This window comes from Polypterus senegalus, chromosome 18, assembly GCF_016835505.1.
Source record: "Polypterus senegalus isolate Bchr_013 chromosome 18, ASM1683550v1, whole genome shotgun sequence".
In the NCBI taxonomy this organism is placed as follows: domain Eukaryota; kingdom Metazoa; phylum Chordata; class Cladistia; order Polypteriformes; family Polypteridae; genus Polypterus; species Polypterus senegalus.
This window is the reverse complement of record NC_053171.1, coordinates 54,667,809-54,692,168: the sequence shown is the minus strand read 5'-3', so window position 1 is coordinate 54,692,168 and position 24,360 is coordinate 54,667,809. Positions and strand designations below refer to the sequence as shown.

At 40.0% G+C, this 24,360-nt stretch overlaps 1 protein-coding gene across 2 annotated transcripts in view; it reads right to left on the bottom strand.

The window, feature by feature from the left end:
• Nucleotides 1-24,360, bottom strand: part of LOC120518942 (butyrophilin subfamily 1 member A1-like) — a 61,508-nt gene that overhangs the window by 13,441 nt on the left and 23,707 nt on the right. For both annotated transcript variants that reach the window (XM_039741976.1, XM_039741975.1), the window contains 8 exons: nt 23,867-24,042; nt 23,219-23,384; nt 18,351-18,632; nt 17,466-17,570; nt 17,298-17,324; nt 14,956-14,994; nt 14,663-14,689; nt 14,556-14,582 (listed from right to left, as the gene is read on the bottom strand). In XM_039741976.1, coding sequence (XP_039597910.1) covers nt 14,556-14,582; nt 14,663-14,689; nt 14,956-14,994; nt 17,298-17,324; nt 17,466-17,570; nt 18,351-18,632; nt 23,219-23,384; nt 23,867-24,042 — 849 coding nt within the window. The remainder of the gene's footprint in view (nt 1-14,555; nt 14,583-14,662; nt 14,690-14,955; nt 14,995-17,297; nt 17,325-17,465; nt 17,571-18,350; nt 18,633-23,218; nt 23,385-23,866; nt 24,043-24,360) is intronic.

The window sequence follows — 24,360 nt, the reverse complement described above, 5'->3', positions numbered from 1 at the left end:
GAGAGAGATTGTTGAGAGAGGAAAATTTAACTCTGCAAAAATGTGTACAGGTTTGCAGGGCTACTGAATTGTCCAGGGAGAACAGCAAAACCATTGAGGGAAAAGTGGTGGAGGAAATTCATGCTTTAAAACAGGTACAGGCACACAGACCAGGAAAGGATGACCAACGGAAAGCTGTCATTAGTTGTAAATTTTGTGGAAAGACGCATACGAAAGAGACAAACGGAAATGTCCAGCTTATGGGAAAACATGTAGGAAATGTGGAAAAGACAATCATTTCGCAACATTGTGCAAATCAAAACGAGAACAAAGAAAAGTTGTAAACAATTTAATGGAAACTGAGAGTGAGCAATATGAGGATATATGGAGCATTACAACTGAAACTGTGAACAAAGTCACAAAGAGCCAAGATGGGCAGCCATGTCAACTGTTCGCCGCTATGCTGTTCGAAAACAGCTTAGTCAAATTCCAGTTGGATTGTGGTGCAACGTGTAACATTATCCCCATAAACTTAGTAAATCCAGATGTTCAAATACAGAAGACAGACCAAGTACTATCCCCATAAACTTAGTAAATCCAGATGTTCAAATACAGAAGACAGACCAAGTACTTGTGATGTACAATAAAAGTACACTAAAACCAGTAGGCAAATGCCATCTGAAATTGAGAAATCCATGTAACAAAAAGCTGTACAGACTGGAATTTATGGTTATTGATGCACACTCTGGGGTACCGTTACTAGGAAGCAGATCAGTCCAGGGCATGAAGCTGGTTGAAGTACAATCTGAGAATATCCTGGTGGTGGATAATGTTATGACAAGGATGGACAGAGAGGACACAGTCGGACAATGGACAATGAAACAAATAACAGGAGAGTTCAAGACGTTTTCACAGGAGATGGCTGTCTGCCAGGTCACTATAAGATAGAGATAGATCAGGGGGTGGAGCCAGTGAAACTGCCAAAGCGGAGAGTACCAGTTGCAATGATGGGACCACTAAAGGAGGAGCTGAACAATCTCCATGAACGAGGTATAATCACACCAGTAGAACATAGCACTGACTGGATAAGTTAAGAATCTGCATAGATCCTAGACCATTGAACAAGGCTTTAAAAAGGAGCCATTTCCCTCTGCCCACAATTGAGGACATTTTACCTGAAATTTCAAAAGCAAAAGTATTTACGGTCTGCGATGTAAAGAATGGTTTCTGGCATGTACAATTGGACGATCCATCGAATTATCTCACCACATTTGCAACACCCTATGGGAGATACAGGTGGTTGAGAATGCCTATGAGAATAAGCCCAGCACCTGAGGTCTTCCAGAGAATGCTGAACCAGGCATTATAAGGACTTCAAGGTGTACACATAATCGCAGATGATGTGTTGATAACAGGGGAAGGTGAAACACTGGAGATGGCGAGCAAGGACCATAATGAAAAACTGAGATTGTTCTTAGACAGATGCAGAGAGAGAAACATTAAGCTGAATGTCGACAAATTCAGACTCAGACAAAGTGAAGTGACATACATTGGACATTTGCTCACATTGGAAGGCCTAAAAGTAGATCCAGAGAAAGTATGGGCCATAAAAGAAATGCCAAGACCAACTGATGTGAAAGGTGTACAGAGAATTCTGGGCATGGTAAATTATCTGTACAAGTTTTGCAGACACCTTTCTGATCACTGAGAAGTGCTCAGACAGCTGACACACAAGGACAGTTTGTGGGACTGGTCTGAGGTTCATGAACAAGCCTTCAAGAACATAAAAGACCTCATAACCAAGGCACTGGTACTGCGCTACTGCAGCCTCAAGGAACAGCTAGTTCTACAATGTGATGCCTCGGAAACAGGCCTTGGTGCAGCATTATTGCAGAGTGGAGAACCTGTTGCTTTTGGAAGCCGTGCACTGTCACTGACTGAACACGGTTACGCCCAAACAGAAAAAGAGTGTCTAGCCATAGTGTACGGCATGGAGAAATTTCATCAATACACATATGGACGAAAAGTGATCATACAGTCTGATCATAAACCTCTTGAGAGTATTGTCAAGAAGCCACTGCTGCATGCACCCAAGAGACTTCAAAGGATGTTAATGAGATTACAAAAATATGGTTTCATCATTACATATGTTCCTGGAAAGGAGATGCTGTTGGCGGATGCACTAAGCCAAGCGTATCTGGAGGACACCGTACAGGAAGGATCGGTGGAAAAAGAGATCAAAAGTGTGAACATGATTCAGTACCTCCCAAAATCTGAAGAAAGAATAAATGTAATCAGAAGTGAAACAGCAAAAGACGACACACTTAAAACACTAATAAAGATGTGGAAAAATAATAAACAGTTTGATCAGTTTGATCAATCTGGTGTACATGACAAAGCCACGCAGACCCTGTCTTGTCTATAGTGCACATGACAAGTGCAACTTCTTGTTTCTCCTAACGAACAAAAAAACACAAGTGACCAACTGATAAACTAAAACCACAAGTGACCAACTGATGAACTTAAAGGATGTGGTAAATGCTGATCCAAGCAAAATGTTGTAAGATGTAACGGTTTGCAATTCTTGTGCAACTAAAGTCATAAGACAAAGGCCCTATAAAAGATTTGGGACACCGACCCCTCGAGGCAGATGAAGGGCAGGTGTCCTAGGACTGTGCTTCTCTGTCATCTTACCTTTGCCTGGTGTGTATTAATAAAAGATTTTTTACTAACTTTAATTATATCTCTCTGTCTTCAGTCACAAGAAACGACACTATAGAAATGTCAACAGTTTTCTGGCGCCCAACGTGGGGCAGGAGACGGCCGGCTGACTCCTCGAGCGGGAAGACCTCAGCGATCCGTCTTCTTGAAGCAGACTGCCACTACTGTGTACACCGGCAGCAGAGTAAGCAGCTCCAATAAAAGTTAGGACTGCCCTGTCCTGAGACGGCTCCTGCGTGAGGAGTCCCCGGTCTCCTTCTGGTACAACCACGGTGACTGAGAAGGATTTCCTGACAGAGCTGACTAACACCCAGGCTGGGGTAAGTACCGTTGGGGGTTTCCGTAAAAGATAGGCTGGAGGCGGGCTTGCTGTGGAATATAAAAAGTGACTGGGAATAGTAAACGGAAAAGAAATACCTTGTTTTAAGTCACTGCTGTTGGGAAAGATAGTATAGAACACTATCCTCTGGGAATTATAAAAAGGGGGATTTAGGGCGGGATCCGGTGCGTGGCACACCCATAAACCTGGACAAATCTATTGGACAGAGGATAGAGCATAGAATAGAGGAATAACAGATTAATAAAACAAGGGGAATAATAAACAAGTACGTACTGGAAATAAATACTTGCTTTCGCCGAGCACTGTGACAGTAACGTAGGAAAAGCTTTGGTATTCCACTTCTGGGAATATTAAGGGGAACACTAGAAACGGGTGAGTGGCACACTCAGAAAAGCTAATAGTTCATTGAAGACAGAAGTGAGAATAGGACACGACAAGAGGGAATAAATCTGTCACAGCAATCGGGAGGAAAAAGCAAGGGAAAAATGGGAACACATAACAGCAAGCCTGCCAAACAGTGTCGCGAGGGTTCAAAGTCTTTAATACTTGAAGGATTATTTTCGGGGGATCAACAGACGCTGAGAAAAAATGGGTCTCCTAGAAAATTAATAGAGAAAAAGACGGGGTTAGATTTTAAGAAGGCGTGTAAGAAGTGGAATAAGTAAAGCGGAGGGCGTTGGACGTTGGAAGGGACAGGAGATACATGTGAAATTCAGGAAATTAGAAAAATTTTATGCAGAAATACACAAGGATGTTGTAATGGTGGGCCGTATCGAATGGACATGTTTGATCGGTGGGAATTAGTTATTAAGGATAGGACTTTAGAGACAATGCAGAAACAGAACGAGGTATTGAGAGCTAATGAGGTAAAGGTCCAGAAGGAGAAGGATGAGCTTTTATTAGCCCTTCAGAAAGAGGCCACTCAATCAGGATCCCATACAACTAAGAAAAAGAAACAGGGTCCAGGGGATCCGCTGTACCCAGTCATTTGTTCCCCCCCTCCGTACCGAGCTCCACCACCCTCCCCAAAACATCCCCTAAATGCCCAAGTTCCTGATGAACAATCTGGAGCAGTATTTTTCGATGAACAATATCATTACGATCCCTCTCGACCCGAGGAAGATGAGGGGTCAGACAAGAAAGATCAAAAGCCCCTCCTGACCCAAACTCAAAACCAGACTTACTTCCACCGTTCACCCATTGCCCGACATACCCGCAGTCATGGCCCTCCTTCCGCTTCGGCCCCCCCAACCTCTTCACTATTTGCCCCTGTCTTTACTTCTTCTCCCAAACCTGCAGGCCCGACCTATTCCTTCCCGTTAATGGAAGTTCCAAACCCTCGTCATGACCCGTCCCAGCCAGCTAGCCCCCAGAACCCCACCACTGTAATGATACACCGCACTTGGGACATAACAGAATTGAAGGATGTAGTGGCAGAACAGTATGATCCTAAAGTGAAAGGTGGGGACAAGTTCGAACAACTCAACCAGCTTGATAGCATGTACAAACCAAACGCAGCAGAATGGACTCAAGTTTTACGCCGCAAATTGGGTCCCACCTGGGCATCCGTTAACCATGGGACTCATAATGGTGTTAATTGGACCTGGAGGGAGACTTTACATCGGGGAGAGGGACGGGGAGGAGAGGTTGATTTCCAAACACAGTGGGGCGGACTCAAGGAAAATCTGAAACAGAAATTCAAAAAGGGAACAGACTGGTCCTTAATTTCAGCAGCTAAACAAAGAAAGGATGAGACAGTCGATGAATGGGGGTTGCGCATACAGGATCTAATGGCCACTCACTCTGGCATAGAACGAAGCGAAGATCGCTTAAGGGTGGCTGTTCCTCCTTTTGCATCAGGGCTGCGACCTGGCATACAGTCCAAGGTCCAAATCTCCTGCATTGGATGGGAGTCTGCCACTTTTGAGGAAGTCAAGCGGCATGCAGAACACGCTGAACGACAGATGAAGCAAAAAGAGTCTGATACACAAACTAAACTTATTGCCGCTCAGCTAAACTACTACACTGCAGGACCTCAATCCAGAGGACGTGGATTCGATCCCCGTACCCGGGGCCGTGCAAGAGGTAGAGGACGCGGACTCTCTCCGATTCGGACCACAGACTCCGACAATTCCCCTGCACATCAGTCAGGTGGCCCTCCATACCGATGTTACCAATGCGGAGAGACTGGGCATTTCCGGCGAGAATGCCCCCAGCGCCAACAACTCCCTCTCTCTCCACCTCCTTCCCTTTTTCCTGATCCACCGGACCAGCAGTACTGGACATAGGACAGCGCAGGGGCCCCCAGCCATTCTTTTCAATTACCATTATTGACTCATAACTCTGAAACTGATCCATTACTGACTTTATTCATAAACGGCACAGAAACTGCCTTCCTTGTGGACACTGGGGCCACCTGCTCCACTCTCTCTTTGGCTACGGTCCCTGCCTCGAACGAAACTGTCACTGTCCTTACGGCCTCTGGAAAACCCCATGTTCTCCGAGTCTCGAAACCACTTCAGGTTCAACAACGATCAGGAGGCTCTTCTTTGTCACATCAATTCCTGATTAATCAACTCTGCCCTGTCAATTTACTGGGACGAGATCTTATGACAAAACTCTCTCTTTCAATCTGCATGACTAATCAAGGATTCTTCTGCTCCACCCCAAAACTAATGTCCCAAATTGCCCATCCCCCAGACCCTCTTTTGCAGCATGGACTTTAAATGTTTCCCTACACACCATCCTTCTTAAAGCCCTTCACTCCTTTCCCTCCTGCTTGTTTCCCAATCTCCAAGCCCCTGACACCTTACATTGCACTGCTCAATATTTCCCTGCAGAAGTAGACACCCCCTGGCTGGAATCTTTTCTTTCTTCAGGTACCTGCCCCGAAACCCTTCACATTCCTGTATTTCATTTCATCCACAAAAGCTGCTGCTTATGTTCATCTCACATACTCACAGAATATTTTCTCTTGGTGGTTCAGTGCCTCATATTTCTTTAGCTAAATCAAGCACTGTACATTGGGAAATCGGACCATGGGTAGAACAATGTCTTAATAGAACAGACTGGTTACATGTTGCCCCAGGTAATTTCGATACCTCAGACCATTTGATAACTAAAGTTGTGCTCCAAACTGATTTTTTAGTGCATCGTGCATTGTGCCGCACTTCCTTTTCTGTTTTTTCATTGCAAACTACTTCCCTTCTTGGCTCTCTATGCTTCCTGATTCACTGTGGGCCCAGGGAAAGAATGATTATGGAAGGATAGCCCATTGTGAGCCTCTGGTGGTCTACCCGAAATCTTCCTTCCGCCGCACCGTGCTCAGTATCCTCTGTCCCGAAGCAGAGGCTGGCATCTCCGCTGTACATTCTGATCTTGTGAAGCGCGTGCGATTATTCCGATTAGATATTCCCCGTCAATTCCCCTATTTTACCTGTAAGAAAGGCTGACGGTTCATGGCGCTTTGTTCAAGACTTACGACAAGTGAATTCTGCAATCTTTCCTAGGGCCCCTATTGTTCCTAATCCTTCCACTATTCTTTCTGCAATCCCTCCCTCTGCTCGTTACTTTTCCGTGATTGATTTAGCCAATGCTTTCTTTTCTGTCCCTGTACACCCTGATTCTCAATTTTGGTTTGCTTTTACTTTCCAAAACCGCCGTTGGACATGGACTGTCATGCCTCAGGGATATACTGAAGCCCCTTGTGTGTATGGACAAGCGCTTGCTCAAAGTTTAGAAGGGTTCTGGCCAGACCGAGGTAGTACATTAATACAATATGTAGATGATATTATGTTATGCAGTACTACAGAAGACGATTGTGAGCAGGACACTAAAAAATTACTACTATTCCTGGGAGAAAATGGACATAAAGTTTCAAAGGCTAAACTGCAATTAATTCAAACGACTGTAAAATATCTAGGTCATGACATTACAAATGGAACAAGAGCTCTCTAGCGATCACATTAACACCATTCAAAAATCTTCCTAGACCTGTCACAAAACAACAGGTTATGTCTGTATTGGGCATTCTAGGTTACTGCCGGCAATGGATTTTGAATTTCACTGAAAGAGCACAGCCATTACAAAATCTAGCAAACACCCCTGACCTTCCTCTTTCTGGTCAAGTGCAATGGGACAAGCAGGCTGAGAAGGCTCTCTATGACTTGAAAAGCGCACTTTCCTCGGCTCCGGCGTTAGGCTTACCGGATTTCTCACATCTATTCACTCTGTTCATGGACGAAAAGGGGGGATATATGAATGCAGTTTTAACACAGTTACATGGGGATAAACAAAGGCCAATAGCATATTTTTCAAAAAAATTGGATCCAGTGGCTGCAGCACTTCTGCCTTGCCTTAGGGCTGTGGCTGCCACAACAGAAGCTGTGCTAGCCAGTACAGATATAGTGCTCATGAGCCCCCTAACAGTAAAGGTGCCTCACGCTGTACATTCCATTTTAGTACAGGCTAAGACCTCACATCTCACTACTGCTAGGGCAATACACTATCAGAATGTACTCTGTACTCTGGCAAACGTCACGATTGAAAGATGCTCCACTTTAAATCCAGCCACCCTTTTGCCAACAGATAAAGAAGGCGAACCGCATAATTGCCATAAAGAAATAGCAAAGGTTGTAAAGCCTCGAGTAGATCTACAGGAAACACCTTTAGAAACTGGAGAAATTATTTTTGTAGACGGATGTTCTTTGCGATTGGAAAACGGAACACCCTCAACTAGTTACGCAGTGGTCCAAGGGGACCGCCTGCTGGAAGCAAATCGAATTTCATCAAGTTTGAGTGCACAAGCAGCTGAACTAATAGCGCTCACTCGAGCATGTCAGCTGTCTGAAGGAAAAATCATAACAATTTATACAGATTCTAGATATGCCTTTGGAGTCTGCCATGATCATGGGGCATTATGGAAATTGAGGGTATTCAAGACCAGTACTGGCAAGCCCATCCAACATCAAAAGTTAATCGAATCCCTCTTAGAAGCCATAACTAAACCATCAAAGCTAGCGATTGTTAAATGTCAAGCTCACACAGGAAAGCAGGATCCTGTCAGCAAAGGAAATGAATTAGCAGACTACTTTGCTAAAAAGGCTGCACACAGTAACACACCAATCTCTTTATTCCAACAGAGAAATGACCAGGACCCTGATAATCAAATTATTTCTCTACAGAGTGCAGCAACGGACATCGAAAAGAAAAATGGTCCAAAGAAGGGTCCCTCTCTGATGGAGTCTGGACTCATAAGCAAACTAACAAACCTTTTCTCCCAAAGGCTTCTTTTCCAGGTATGGCAAAATAGCCCATGGCCTCGACCATGCTGGGAAAGATGCCATGGTCGGGATGTTGAAAAACATTGGGAAGCTGTAGGCTTCTCTACATATGCAGAGCAATTCTGTAGACGCTGTGCATTATGTCAAAGGTTTAATGTAGGAAAAGGCACACAGGTAAGTCCCGCCGTTACTCCTAACCCAATGGGTCCGTTTGAGCACCTCCAAATGGATTTCATTGAACTAACACCGTCTAGAGGTTACCGATATTGCCTTGTGATTGTCGATGTGTTCTCCCGATGGGTAGAAGCTTTCCCTTCTAAGCACAATGATGCTAAAACAGTTGCTAAGGCACTAATTAAGAAATTATTCCAAGATGGGGCATCCCAAAAGTTACAAACAGACAATGGTACTCACTTTGTGAATTCCATTATAAATGAATTAACCACCTGGCTGCAGATCAATGTACATCATTACTGCAAATATCATCCACAAAGTGGGGGTATCGTAGAACGATGCAATGGCACCCTAAAGGCTAAGCTTGCAAAAATTTGTGAACAAACCACTTTATCATGGCCAGACGCTCTGCCCCTGGCCTAATGGGATTGAGGGGACGGACACACCGACAATTGGGACTATCGCCGTTTGAAATTCTGACCGGACGACCCATGCCCGTTGGCATGGTTATAGGAAATGTGAACCTGCATACCGTGGACAATGATCTTCTCTCTAGTCTTACAGGTCTCCGAGCGTCCCTGAAGGAAGTCCACGAGCAGGTTAATCAGGCCTGGAGAACCAGCCCTCCATCTGAAGACTCACCGATTCCCTTGGGCACCTGGATTCTGGTTCGAGACACCCGGAGGAAACATTGGCATCAGCCTAGGTGGAAGGACCGTTCCAAGTTCTTCTGTCCACACCACGCCGTAAAGGTTGAAGGATTGCCGCCTGGATTCACGCTTCACACTGCAAAAGATGGCACCCTTAATATACATAATCTTATTGTTTTCCATTCCATTATCCACTTCACGGGTGACACTGACTTTCAGGTGGAAGAAACTGCCTCATTCCAGATTGATTTTTGTGCAATTGCCCCCTGTACTGGCAGACAGGAACAATGGGAATGGCCTGACAAATATGTTTGTGTAAGCTACCCTTGGTATGACTCTGATTCAGGTTCCTCCTCAGAGGACTCTGAATGTGGATTTTGGAGCGACGTGTTTGCAAATACAGGACCAAATGACTGGGGTTATGAACCTTGGCAGGCTACACAGTATGGCCTGAAAACTCGATTCTCTATTTTAAAGGGACACGCCCTCATGAGTGTGCCGAGAATCATTGTAATCCATTAATCATTACTCTGAAGAATCCTTCTCTGCATGATTCAGGAACTTATGTCTTAGCTGCATATGCAAGTGGTTATGATCCCCGAGGATTTTTCCAAATTAAGGTTAGGACACCCGCTCTCTCTCCCCCGTCCCCCTCTCTTACTCAGTTTCTCACCACTGTGTCTCCACGTGACGAAACACCCCTGGTTCAGATTTTGCATCTAAATACCTTAACCAGCACTTTCTCTGTGGAGACAGGCTATGGGGATCAAAATAGATGGTTGCAGTGGGTAATCTATTCGGCAAAACAGGTTAACCGTTCACATTGCTACGCTGCGCAGCGCACGCTCTCATTTAGCTACAGTCCCTTTCCCACTATCCAACATTTCTGACCCCACTGGGTTACCTTGTCTTCTCTACTTGTTTACTAACCCCAAAATCCCCACTAATTCGAATGTGCTAATCTATCTTCCCTTTTTCCCCACCCGTCATATGATTACCCCATGTTTCAGTCTCATGAAGGCAATTTCACATGCTTTAAATCAAATGGAATTGCTTGGGTAGGAGAATTACCTTCTTCCTTCTGCCTCCCAGACCTTCCATGTTAACTCCTCCTCTTTTAATTCCACTCTTTAAAAATTTTTGCTTTCCCAAACTACCCTTAGGTCTGATATTTGGTGGATGTGCCGCAGGTCAAAACTATTTGATATCTTGCCTTTCGATTGGTCTGGCACTTGTGCCCCTATACAGCTGGTTATGCCTTTCCGATTACTGTCCTTACCCTCTTCACACCCTCCGTATCACCCCTCTTATTCCCAGCTCTCCACTTTTTCCCGCCGAACCCGTTCTCTCCCAGACTCTTCTTCCAGTTTCTCCCTACACGGCCCAGGAGTATATATTGATTTCATAGGAGTCCCTAGAGGAGTCCCAGATAAATTTAAAGCCAGGGATCAGGTAGCTGCTGGGTTCGAGTCCATAATACCTCAGATCACCATCAATAAAAATGTTGATTGAATCAATTATTTTTATTATAACCAACAACAATTCCTCAACTTCACAAAAGATGCCATTGAAGGAATTCATGAGCAGTTGGATCGTACCTCTCTAATGACCTGGCAGAACAGGTTGGCCCTAGATATGCTTTTAGCCGAGAAAGGTGGTGTCTGTGCAATGTTTGGAGACACATGCTGCACCTACATTCCCAATAATACTGCTCCTGATGGCTCTATCACTCATGCATTAGCCGGCCTTACTGCCCTTTCTAATGAATTTGCCACTAACTCTGGCATCCCTAACCCTTGGGATCAGTGGTTTACGTCCACTTTCGGGTCCTGGGGCCAATGGCTAAAGTCAGCATTTATTTCTTTGGCAGTAGTATTCATTGTTCTTCTCCTTGTTGGCTGCTGCATTATTCCTCTTATTCGCTATATAATATGCAAATATTTCACTGCTTCTATGGCCAAGGCCTATATGCTACACGAGGAACGTATACTCCAATTTGCTTCTTCAGTTTCCTTATCCCCTTCTCCCTCTCCTCCTCTTTCCCCACTTTTTACCTCCGCCGTCTAACTTTCCTTTATTCCTTGTCATACCAAGATTGTTCAAAAGGGGGGAATGTGGAAAAATAATAAACAGTTTGATCAGTTTGATCAATCTGGTGTACATGACAATGCCATGCAGACCCTGTCTTGTCTATAGTGCACATGACAAGTGCAACTTCTTGTTTCTCCTAACGAACAAAAAACCACAAGTGACCAACTGATGAACTAAAACCACAAGTGACCAACTGATGAACTTAAAGGATGTGGTAAATGCTGATCCAAGCAAAATGTTGTAAGATGTAACGGTTTGAAATTCTTGTGCAACTAAAGTCATAAGACAAAGGCCCTATAAAAGATTTGGGACACCGACCCCTCGAGGCAGATGAAGGGCAGGTGTCCTAGGACTGTGCTTCTCTATCATCTTACCTTTGCCTGGTGTGTATTAATAAAAGATTTTTTACTAACTTTAATTATATGTCTCTGTCTTCAGTCACATGAAACGACACTATTTATATATATATATATATAAATAGATATATTTATATATCTGTTTCTTTTCCGGTTTCTTTGTGGTGGCGGCCTGCGCCACCACCACCTACTCAAAGCATCATGATGCACCAACATTGATGGACTGAAAGCCAGAAGTCTACATGACCATCATCATCAGGTCCTTCCATGAAAACCCTAAATACAAAGAGGACTGTTTGACTTATGTTAGGTAGATTGCCCAGAGGGCACTGGGCGGTCTCTTGGTCTGGAACCCCTACAGATTTTATTTTTTTCTCTAGCCTTTGGAGTTTTTTTTTGTTTTTTCTGTCCACCCTGGCCATCGGACCTTACTCTTATTCTATGTTAATTAATGTTGACTTATGTTTATTTTTTATTGTGTCTTCTATTTTTCTATTCATTTTGTAAAGCACTTTGAGCTACATTTTTTTATATGAATATGTGCTATATAAATAAATGTTGATTGATTGATTGATTGACTATAGAAAAAGTGTCAACAAAGAAATTAAGAGAAGGGTGGCCAACAAACAAAAGAGATATACCAAGTAAAATAGATCACTACTACTCAATCCAGGATGAACTGTCAATACAGGATGGTATTGTGTTCAAAGGGGAAAGAGTCGCTCTCAGGAGTGACATGATACAACGAGTTCACTCAGCACACCTTGGTATTGAAGGATGTTTGAGGAGAGCAAGGGAATGCCTCTATTGGCCCGGAATGAATGCGCAGATAAAGGGATACATTGAGAAGTGTGATCTGTGTAGAACACTGGGAGTAAAACAACAGAAAGAATCACTCTGCCCACATGAATTACCTGAAAGACCATGGTCTAAAGTGGGGACAGATCTGTTTGTTTTCAATAACCGTGACTATTTGATCACTGTGGACTATTTTTCAAATTTCTGGGAGGTGGATTACCTGCAAGACACAAAGTCTTCCATTGTGATTAACAAGTTGAAAGCCCATTTTGCCAGGCAAGGTATACCTGACATTGTGTTTTCAGACAATGGGCCACAATATGCGTCAACCGAATTCCAACAGTTCAGTAGACGTTGGGAGTTCCAGCATAAAACATCGTCACCCACTCACCCGCAAAGTAATGGGAAGGCGGAGTCCGCTGTCAAAACAGCACAATGTCTGATGCAGAGAGCCAAGATGGCAAGACAAGATCCATACCTTGCAATATTAGATCACCGAAACACTCCGTCACAGGGTCTAAATGCAAGCCCTGCACAGAGACTACTAAGCAGGAGGACACGAACACTACTCCCAAGACACAACAATCTATTGAAGCCAAAAGTAATAGACACAACACACGGACTGAGACTTAATCAAAGGCGACAAGAAATGTACTACAACAGACACGTGAAAAACATGACCGCACTGACACCAGGTGATCAAGTAAGAGTACAGCCAACACAGTCACAAAAGGTCTGGTAGAAAGCAACAGTTATAGAACCGGTCAACAAACGGTTATATAAGATTGAACTGGACAGTGGTTGTGTTCTGAGGAGGAACAGAAGGTACCTAAAGCACACTGGCCATCAAGACCTGGTCATAAAACAAGAACAGTGTGCTGAGAACAGCAGATCAAAGGATCACAGTACTCAGCCAATTAGTTACACAAAACATACTGTTACTACCAGATCAGGTCAGATTAGTGCCAGACCACAGTATTTGAAAGACTATGTTACTTAAGTTACATATGGACCGTTAATGTTTTAGTATGTTCAGACAGTAAATGTGTTCATGTGTGGAGATATGGCGTGAAGTTGCACTAATTTAAAAAAAAAAAGGAAGGATGTAACAATGTGATTATTTGACTCATGTTGTAGCACGGACTTTTTAGTATCTGGCACTGTTTAGGAAGTATACAAGGCTGTTCAGTAAACAGAGAGTTACAAACATAATGGTAGTGGTCTGAGTTATTTATATACCCACTCTAGAGAATGAACAAGAGTGAAACACCATTGGTTATTAAAATTTATTGGGAGGTGTTTAATGTGGATCCCACCAGTAAAATTTCATCCTAGGTCATAGGTAACGTGCCAGTTAAATGGTGAGAGGGCTACACAAGCATTTTGATTATCGAATTGTGTTTTAGGATTTATTTGCTGAGGACTGCCTTTTTGAAAGTAAAGCCTTTTCTTTTTATAAAGATTAATTGCTTGCCCTATTTATACAAGCTTAGGTTATGCTTAACCTCCTCCTGTGGGGCTTTTTGAGATATTTGGGTACATTTAAAGTTATTTTGAGGCTAACATCCCTTTTTGGCCTTTGAAACCTAAGGCTCTTTCCTGGAAGGCAGAGAAGGCCTGTCCTGGCCTGTGAAGCCTGTTGGAGGCATCACACCATTTTTGCATTCATAGAAGCACAAACTCATGACAGGTATTACAGTGTCACAGGTGACACTCCTGGATAAGGTAGTGAAGACAGACACTGTGAAAAGGAGCATGAACTAACAATGTAAGTAGACAGTGAAATGACAAGGTAAAGCTTAGATGGGTCTTTTTTCCTGTTAACATTTGACCATTATACTGGAAGACTTCTAGTACTAGTAGCATTGTCACGTACTAATATTATTAAGCATTTATCCACCTCCATGTGATACAGTCATTCTTATTGTAAGTGGATAAATTGCTATCCTTTCATATTAACATTTCTACTAGACATTGTTGTATCTTTTACACTCCTTGTATATATCTTGTATCTTTTACACTCCACTTATTTCATATAATTTGGTATAGTGTTCACACACAATATAACTGTGCTGTCTGTCAACTCAGAGTTACAAGATCCTTTATTATCTGATTACTGAAACAGGACTGCATTCTGTTGGTCTTTTTAATTGGTTAGACTCACCTGCTGAACTGCAGATCCTCCTCCATTCTGTAACAGAGAATAAAAATTTAATCAGTCGCTCAAAATTAAAGGACCTGCCTCTCCATGCCCCTGTTCAGATACAGTACCTGCATGAGTGACACGCTGTGACATCTCTGAAAAAGAACAGACCAGTGTTACTGACTGATAAATCAGACAAACACAATCTCCATTTCTGCTCTACATGCTTCTTTTAAATTTTTGCAGTCTTTATTTTTTTGTTTATTTCATAGCAGTAGGCAGCACAGCCGCAGACTGATTAAAGCTTCTGCTGCACAGCTTTGGATTCCTGGGTACTGTGTGGAGTTTGTACATTCATCAGGAATTACTCTTTTTATCACAGATGTGGAAAAAATGAATAATAATACCATAATGTTCTTACCAATTTCTTTGTGCAGAAAATACACAGGAAAGAATTTGACTGTGGAGAAAGAGAAGAGTGCAGAATTCAGTGGTGGAGTGAAAATGACACGAAAAATGTGAGTATGTGAGTACAGGGAAACAAAGTGGTACATCACATGAAATAAGCTTTAAATAGTTTTAAATGTACTTAGAGTTTTGTTCCAACATTAATTATAATTAAAATGATATAATTGCATCTACTCTGAAATTAAATTGTATTTTATTTTTAATATACAGGTATCTAATTTGAAATGAACATTGTATGGCTGTGTCTGATTGGATAAGTGGATCAAAGGAGGCACAGAAAAGAAAGAATGTTATTAAGACAGCAAAAAACATTGGGAGTCATAGCTTGGACAAAAGGAGCACATGAGCTGCTTTATGGTATGGAACAAAAACATAAAATAACATGAAGTCTACTCATAGTTCACAATTGGAACAAGCATGGTACTCCTAGGAATATTTAGTGTTAGCAATTGATCATCTTTCTTGTATATATTTATTGTAAGGCAAATTCAACAAATCCTCTGCTGTTTTAAAGGAGTATATATATTAAGACACTCTGTGGGAGAGTATGGATTCTTTTAAATAACTGTAAAGTTATATAATAGTTATATAGTTATATAGTTATATATAGTATACATTGAGTAATGAGTATATTTCTAAGTGTACATTGGTTCATTGCATTAAAGCACCACTCATATATTGAATATTCAACTTAAAAAGACTGATAATCAGCTGTCCTGTTATGTTGAAGTTAATGCCTATGTTAATGTGTGCTGGAATGAAAGCTTACTTTAGTTGTGTGTTGGATCAATACTAAAATATTGACTTTGGTACTAACACCAGCTTTTCCACCCCAATACCTGTACCAAAACAATACAGAAGCAAATAAAGGATACATTTATTACACAATAGGGAGATGCATATTAAACTGCTTCTCAAAGTATGAAAGTTGCAAACTCCTCTGCAGTCCGCAACTTCCTGGAGAACATATCCATGTTAGGCCTGGACCCAGGCTCGGTACAATATTATTAGTGAAATTCACATTAATTAAATCAGTATGTGCAATGCATAGACATACATTTTGGATTAATGCTATTTAATATGACGTCTTGCAACACACCTTACAAAATCACAGCAATTAGGTTTGACCTAGTTTGTGTTTGTGTCTGTTCATCAAATAAGCTTAGGCAAAACACTCTTTGTGAACTTGCGCTGTGGGAAAGTACTGCACTTGTTAATCCATCAAAATACTACTCTTTAACCTTAATTTTTCTTATTTTTACTATAAATGCCGTTTTACGCCTGTTAAGTTCTGAGTCCATGGAAAGTATTAGAATGAGCAAAGGAAAAATAATTGGAAAGATTTCATGTGTTGGGGGTCACAGTGTGAGGTGCTGGTACACAACCATTAGTAATACTGAGTTTTACATAATGCTGGTATAATACCACTTAAAAATTTGGTTGTTCAGTACTCTTTTAGTACCAGCATACCATGCAACAATAGTGCGTTACTTACCAAAAAAAAAAACTCGCAGACAGAGAACCAAATCACCAGCGCCCAAATGAAAAAACAATTTTAAACTTATTTTTTCAGAATTATATAATGGATGTCATTGACAAGGAGAATAATGATGCTGACTTCTTCTGATATCTGAGATGAAGTTTTGACCTGTAATGGCATCCTGTCAACAAGATAACTGTGAGCACCACTCAGAACTTGTTGTTTTGAGCTTTGCTTCATTTTTGACCTTAAATAACATACCTTTAAATTAATGATTTTTGGTTTTGATAAAAAAATAGAACTGATTTTGGGTTTAGACTTTAGCTTGGCATAATGTCTTTGTCTCTTTACTGGTACATACACAAAAATTTCATTTGCCATAACCATCATGCATAATACCTGCAACAAGACACTATGATAATTTCTAGTTTATGGTGTGGATGTACTTCCAATAACGTGGCTATCTTTCTTTTTTGTCACCATTGTTAGTTTAATGCATGTAACACATTGTCTGTAGTACCCTAATAATGTAGCCCATACACACGTATTGGCTGTTGTAGGATGTTCTTCCAATTGTGTACAGTGTGAGCACAGTCAATACTGATGAAAGATGTGGCTTGTGTACTATACTAAAATTATTGCAAAAATTTCACGAATTAAAAAAAAAACCACAAAATTACATTGAATTATAAGCTACTCAACAGACTATCAAATCCCACCCCATACCTCATTGAATCAAGCAGATTCTGTATATCATACATCTATGCAATTTAATGGAAATCTGTTGCATTAGACTGGTTTAAAAATGTGCTCACCTACTGAATCATATCTTCTCTTCATTTCTGGAAAAAAGCAAAGGATTAAGAATACGTCTAAAGTCATATTCCATGTGTCTTTAAAATTAACTCCTCATTTAAAGAAAAATACATTTTGTTTTTTTCCAGTACTGAGGTAGGGTTGTCGGCGGTGGGTTTTGTCCTCACCTCCCATTTTTCTCCATTGAATGATCAGAGGAGGAGTTACTATCATACAAAGAATCAACAAGATGCAGAAAGCCACCAACCAGACAGAGATTCCTGGCGAGAAACCTGCAAAACAAGGGAAACTGCCTGAGTATGTAGGACAGAAATACGTATTTCAGTCAGAAAAATAAGAAAACCCCATTTAGAAATGACAAGCTTTAGTTGTGAGATCTCTATTCTGTGTTAGAGATGATAAACCTCCAAAAGAAAAGCCCAACATTAGCTCGATGTGTCTTTAATCATTCTGATGTTATTGAGGACCCTAAAAATGAAACACATGGTTTGCTGTTTTACATGCATTATCTTTACAGGAAATAATTTGGACTGTTTTCAAAATAGACTTTGGTGCACATGAAATGGCAGCCTGATTATTATCAGCGTATATATCATCATGTGCCTCAGCATACATGTGTTACTTGTTATGATGTGTGCATTGTTGCTTTCACCAAGCCTTTTCTAAAACTGGTGAACCTCTGTTTTGTTTCGGTTTTTGAATATAATTTTATGTTGTTAACCTTGTATAAACATGGAGCTGCATTTTACAGTTGCTTTTTCTGTTACCGATCACTAGTGATGAGTGTATCCTGTGTAGTCCGTTTCTTCACAAGTTCAGAGCTATTGAGAAAATGTTCAAGAACCTCTCCAAAGTTGGCAAAATGCATTGAAGTCAAGGTGAAAGGAAGAACTGAAAACAAATTTTGAAGGAATTATAATGGTGCAATGGTCTTTTATGTGTTCCAGAAGTGCAAAATAAAGTTACAATATAATACATAGAAGTGGGGCAATGTAATGAAATTTATAAGCTAAAAGCCGCTGATGTTAACTCCACACTGTCCAATCACTCACTGTAGATGGTGAGACTGGATGGCCAGTTTGGCTTTGGTGCATTACTTCTCATCAGGCAGGTGAACACATTGTACTCTTTCTTCACTGGGATGACACTGCTCACTCTCAGCAGTCCCTCCTTATCCTGCTCTGCTGTTATTGGGGACTGTGATGTCACATGTACACCATTCATGTCCGTCCAGATGACTTGAGGTTGGGGGTTCCACTTCTCAGCACTACAGTCCAGTGTGGTCTGCTGGTCCTCAGCAGTGTTCATGGAAATGGTAGGCTGTGCACCTAAAACTATTCAAATTCAAACCATAAAATCAATGAACAAGAAGATAAAAATGACAGGTGTTTTTAATAAGATTTTTTTTTAAATCTGGCATTGTTCAAAAGTAGAGATGGTAGCATTTGAATTTTACTTGCAATTTTCATATCTATTATTATTGTGTGAACAAAGGCTAATTTTAAAAGCTTGAAGTTGGTACTTTGTTTCGACTTACTTGTCAGGAAAAAGATACAGTAAAGAGCAAATTTTGACTCCACTTGTAAGAAGAAAATCTTACCAGTGAAAACTTCAGTTGGGTTAGACTTCTATGAGAGGTCCATAAAACCTGGGTCCAAAAATCTACTGGATATCTGAGAAAATGGCAGTGGAATGGCCATTTTTATATTCCTTATCTGAAATACTAAAACCTGTGCACCATCAAGTGCAGATGATTTTTTTTTTATCTTTTATTGAATTTATTAAAAGCATATAACATTCCATACAATCAAGTCAAACTTAACAAAACTAAACTCAAATCCACCACTACCCATGAGAAAGAAAGGCAAACAGCCAGGGCAAAACTGTTGAGAGTAGTAAAGAGAGAAAAAGAGTCTTTTCCACCAATTTAAATGCTTATTCTAAAATGTTATTGATTAGGTCCTGCCAAGTTTTAAAAAGTTTTGAACAGATCCTCTAAGTGAGAATTTGATTTTTTCCAATTTCAAATAGTATATAACATCAGTTACCCAATGACTTAATAAAGGTGGGCTAGGATTCTTCCAGTTAAGAAAGATAAGTCTACGTGCTAGTAGTGAAGTAAAGGCAATTACGGTTTGTTTGTCCTTCTCCACTTTAAGCCCATCTGGAAGTACATCAAACACAGCTGTTAATGGGTTAGGAGAGATTGTGACACCAAGGCTGTCTGTGCACCCCCAAAACATGTGGCCTAGTGAGGCTGGAACCCGTTTGCTATATTTATAGGATCTTGCCCTGGAAACATTTTGGAAAATTTTAAATAAGATAAATGTGCTCAATAAAAGATTTAAAGTTGAATAACTGAATGTTTTGCACATATGGTGCTCGAGTGAATTCTGTGCATGGCTGCCTTCCACACCTTTTCTGAAATGTTGAGTAAGAGATCCTTTTCCCACTGTACTCTGGGATCTTTAAAAGGAAGGGACTTTAAAATGTTTTTATATACAGTATTACAGAAATGCTGTCTGAGTCTTCGAGACAGATCAATATCTCTTCTGGAATAGAAATAGGTGGGAGGTGAGGAAAGCTAGGCAGATTTCGTTTAGCAAAGTTTCTAATTTGGAGATAGTAGAAAAATGGTGTTGATGGAAAATTAAATTTGGAGTGTAATTGTTCATATGACGCAAAGACAATATTTATATACAAATCTCTAAGTGATTTAATCCCATATGTTTTACAAACGTTAAAAAGTTTCTAAGTTCAAGAGGGTGGATAAAGGTGGTTATCATGTAGAGGTGCCCATAAGTGCAGATATGATTAGATGGTCAGAACACATTCAGCTGTTTCTCCTCCTCTAACCCATTAAATAAACCATTTTCCATTATATAGTAGATTTAAGAGCCAGATCTAATAATTTAATGATAATTAGTGTTTGTTTAATGTATTATAGTAGAATGTAAGTTGTAGCTACATAGATAATAGAAGATTCTGCTTTATCCCCTATAACCTGGTATGTTAGTGGAACATTTGTAATATTCTGCTGTATTTCTAATATTACAAATAGATATACTAGAAATAGTTTACAAAATGAAAGTTTCAGAGGGATATCATTTTCTAAGCATGAACGTAAATGTTTAAAAAAAAAACTTAAAGCCTTAAATTTCATCCTTAAAGAGAAACATCATAAGCAAGAAGTTGTTTTATTTTTGTGTATTATCAATTATTATTATTATTATTACTATCATTCTTTTTTATGTGAACTGTTTTACTTTGAATTTCACTAAATGTTTTACAATGAAGACCCCTAGAATGTGGAATCTTTGTTTATGTATCACAGTTAATGCCACAGCTTTACCAGTAGCTGAATAATTTCAGAAACACTGAAAAAATGCCTCTCAGGGAAATGCCAGCAAAAGATTGTAGTCCATGTCTAACAAGTGAATGTTCTTATTTTGGAAACAAAGACCATGAGAGAAAAGTATAAAACTCTGGCAACTGCAGCCCTTAACTATGAAGCATGCTTCCTAGACTCTTTTGAAGTGGCCAGAGTCAACTGTAGTAATCCCATGACTACATAATGCTTTGCTAGGAGCTTTCTTTTAAAAATTGAACTATTGTGAGTGTTTAGCCAATATTAAAAGAAGATGGGGCCAGCCTTCTACCTACACGGGAATGTGGAGAATTAGTGACATTGGAAAGTTCAATATGGCGGCCGACAGTGGTGTCATACCATCGAAATAAGTACGTACATCGGTTTCAGTTAGCGCAGGGAAGTCACCTACCAAATTTTGTGAAGATGGGGCCGTAAATAAGAAAGTTCAACGTGGCGGATGTTGTTGACTGTTATGACCGTTACGTGTAGAATTTCGAAATGAAACCTGCTTAACTTTTGTAAGTAAGCTGTAAGGAATATGCCTGCCAAATTTCAGCCTTCTACCTACACGGGAAGATGGAGAATTAGTGATGAGTCAGTCAGTCAGTCAGTCAGTCAGTCAGTGAGGGCTTTGCCTTTTATTAGTATAGATATATATATAGATATAATATGTGACTGTTGGTTAAGTAAAAGCTGCAATGACAAACGAACACATTCCCAGGGAGTGTGTGCCCCCTAATGGTTGCAGCCACCTCTACCTAAAGGAACATTGTGATGATCTTCATTTTTATTTAGCTAGCATGTCAGGTGAGTTTCAATTCACTGTATGATGTTGTGTATTTACTGTATGAATGCAACCTCTATTTAGTTTATTTCAAATTAAATATCTGCTATGTTTAGGCTTGTAAATATTTGTTAATGATGTTTATTTTGGAATGTTTAATTAACATTTACTACATAATATCACCTCCCATGTTTACATCATACCTGAAGAGTGATCACATTGAGAGGATGCACTGCTGATCACAAGTGAAATGAAACAATTTTTTAAAATATGGCCAACTGTTATTTGATCAATCATTACAGTGATTGAGAGGCTCTGAGTCTGAATGAGTCAAGTGCTATGCTTGCTCTGATTGTATGGTATTTGTGCCAGTCATGCAAATCACACCAGGGTTCGATTTGTACCACACAAAGACCAACTTTTCCAAAAAGTTTTTGGTCCATTTCTTTTGGTTCACATCAGAGTTTGAATGACGTGTTCACTTCTACCTAAACAAACCAGACTAAGGAAAATAATTTCAGAGTTTGAAAAAATAGTGCAAATGAACTAGGTGTGAAAACACCTTAAAAATGCAGGGATTTTTGGTGTAACCAGACCCATATACGGCATGTAGGAAGGCATGGCTTTCTTATTCTTTTTTATAATTAAATACACTGGTCAAACTGGGCTTGTTTCAGTTCCTGTTAAGCAAAGAATATTACTTTTAAATTGCAATGTGTAAATCAGAGATAATGAAACTTTAAAACAATTAGTAAAGGTTTGCTAGTAAAAAACCATGTATAACAAAGCTTCTATCCCATATTGCATAATTCAAAGTGGTTGTAATTACATGTAGTCATCAAGTTACGACCTATGTGTCTTACAACCAACTTACAACTGCTACTGCACAGGCAAACAACAGTTTTCGTCATGTCAGCTCCGTATGTTGTGACTCATTTATCTCAATCTCACTTTATTACCTGTAGAAGTTTCGACTATGTTCAGTTACACTTGTCTAACAATTACAGGAAAAAAGGCAAATGATCACAAAACAAAAATGAATGTGATCAGGCAGTATGAGGGGGGAAACCATGCAAATGCGATCGCATGTGACCTTAATTTATCCCATTTTAACCAATGATCACTGCATGTGCTGCACTGCTGCGTTTTGGCTTTAAATTCGGTTAACCTCCGAAGCTTCTGCATTGTGACTCTCAAATTACCGCTTAGCGTCAACCACCATAAATAGGCAATGAAACCACACTGAACTCCTTTATCTGTTAATGTTTACTATTAACAGGCTGAATACAGAAAACAAACGATTGCTCACACTCTGCCGGTACAACTCTTCCTTTCACAGTTAACACAATGAACACTGGGAGAGCCTCACACTGATGACATAACATAACACAGACATTAAGAAGAAAGCCATTAAAAGTTCAGCACCCATGCGAGCAACAGTAATAATGAAACAAAATAATAAAATAAAACAATAATTTACAAAAAAATGATAAAAAATGTGTGCTAAGAATAATGACACAAAATAATGTAAAAAAAAAATGACTTAAGGGACTTGTTTTACAGTACTATATATATATATATATATACGGTCTAGTTTGAATACATATAACAGTCCATCTTACGTCCAGTCCATCGGAAATGAACATGGTTGTAAGTTGATGACTACCTGTACCAACATATGCAAGTATTCTGCAGATGAGGATTAGCTGCTGACAAGGGTCAAAATACATCCTGAAAAAAAAAATTAATCCATAATTTGTACTGACCTTCAACATTCAAAGTAATCAAAGTATCTGCATTCCATTGTCCAGAATCCACAAAACATCTGTACAGTCCTTCATCAGAAACACGTATATTTTTGATTATTAATGATACATTGCTGTATTTCAGTTTTTCCTGAAGAATCGTTACTCTTCCAATATAGGATTCAACCTGTTATGAGACACAATATACCTTTAAGGGCTATTGTGAGAGTTAAAAGATGAGAGGACTCACAAAACAAGGTTGTGGTGTGGGAAGGAATAGGGTCAATATCAGGGCAATCAGGAATTAAAGGGCAAGACAGTAATCAGGAGTCAAAGATAAAATGAAAGTTAAAAAAAGAGCGCAATTGCAATGCTAGGGCCTCCTTAAAAAATATGATAACTGACATGAAAGATTCTTGATATCACATTTATCCAACAAGGGGTAACACACAGTGCAATATCCAGCATATTTATATTGTCACTACCATGATGTCATCAGATTAATGAAAAAGGTCACGTGATGAACTCCAAATGGTGTTGTGTAAACAAAGAAAAACATTACAGTAACAAAACACACCTGTTAATTCAATTCCAGTCATGAAATATAAGTCAGAAATGGAATCCTTGTAAGTCAAAACCACAAAAATAGACAAAAAAACACTATACAACCTGACTGATGATGATTTTATCATGGTATAAAAGCACAGGAGATCTGAGGTCCATTCGAGTCCACGTCACTTCAAAATCCTCTGCATTAAGTAATGGTGAGAGAGTGGCAAGCAGGATCACATCTTCTCCGACATAAGTGATAATGGGTTTTGAGAAACCATTAACAACGAATGTCTCTGAAAAAGAAACCAAATGACTACAGTTACTTTCAAGATGTAAATCACACCATTAAAGGACATGTTTACTTTAATACTTCTCTTTAATTTCATAAAGACGTTTTAAGAGTTGAATTAATTATTAGGGATTTATTTAAGATTTTACTAATGTTGTCAAGAATGTGACTTTTCAGCCAGGTTTACAGGGATAACTCAAAGGGCCAAAGGAATGGCTGGGATAATCACAAGTATGTCTGTTTCATTGAAGTTGATGATCCAATAGAAGTTAATTGGATTCAGTCTGGCTGCACCCACTTCTTTAATGTCAGCCTTCTAAGT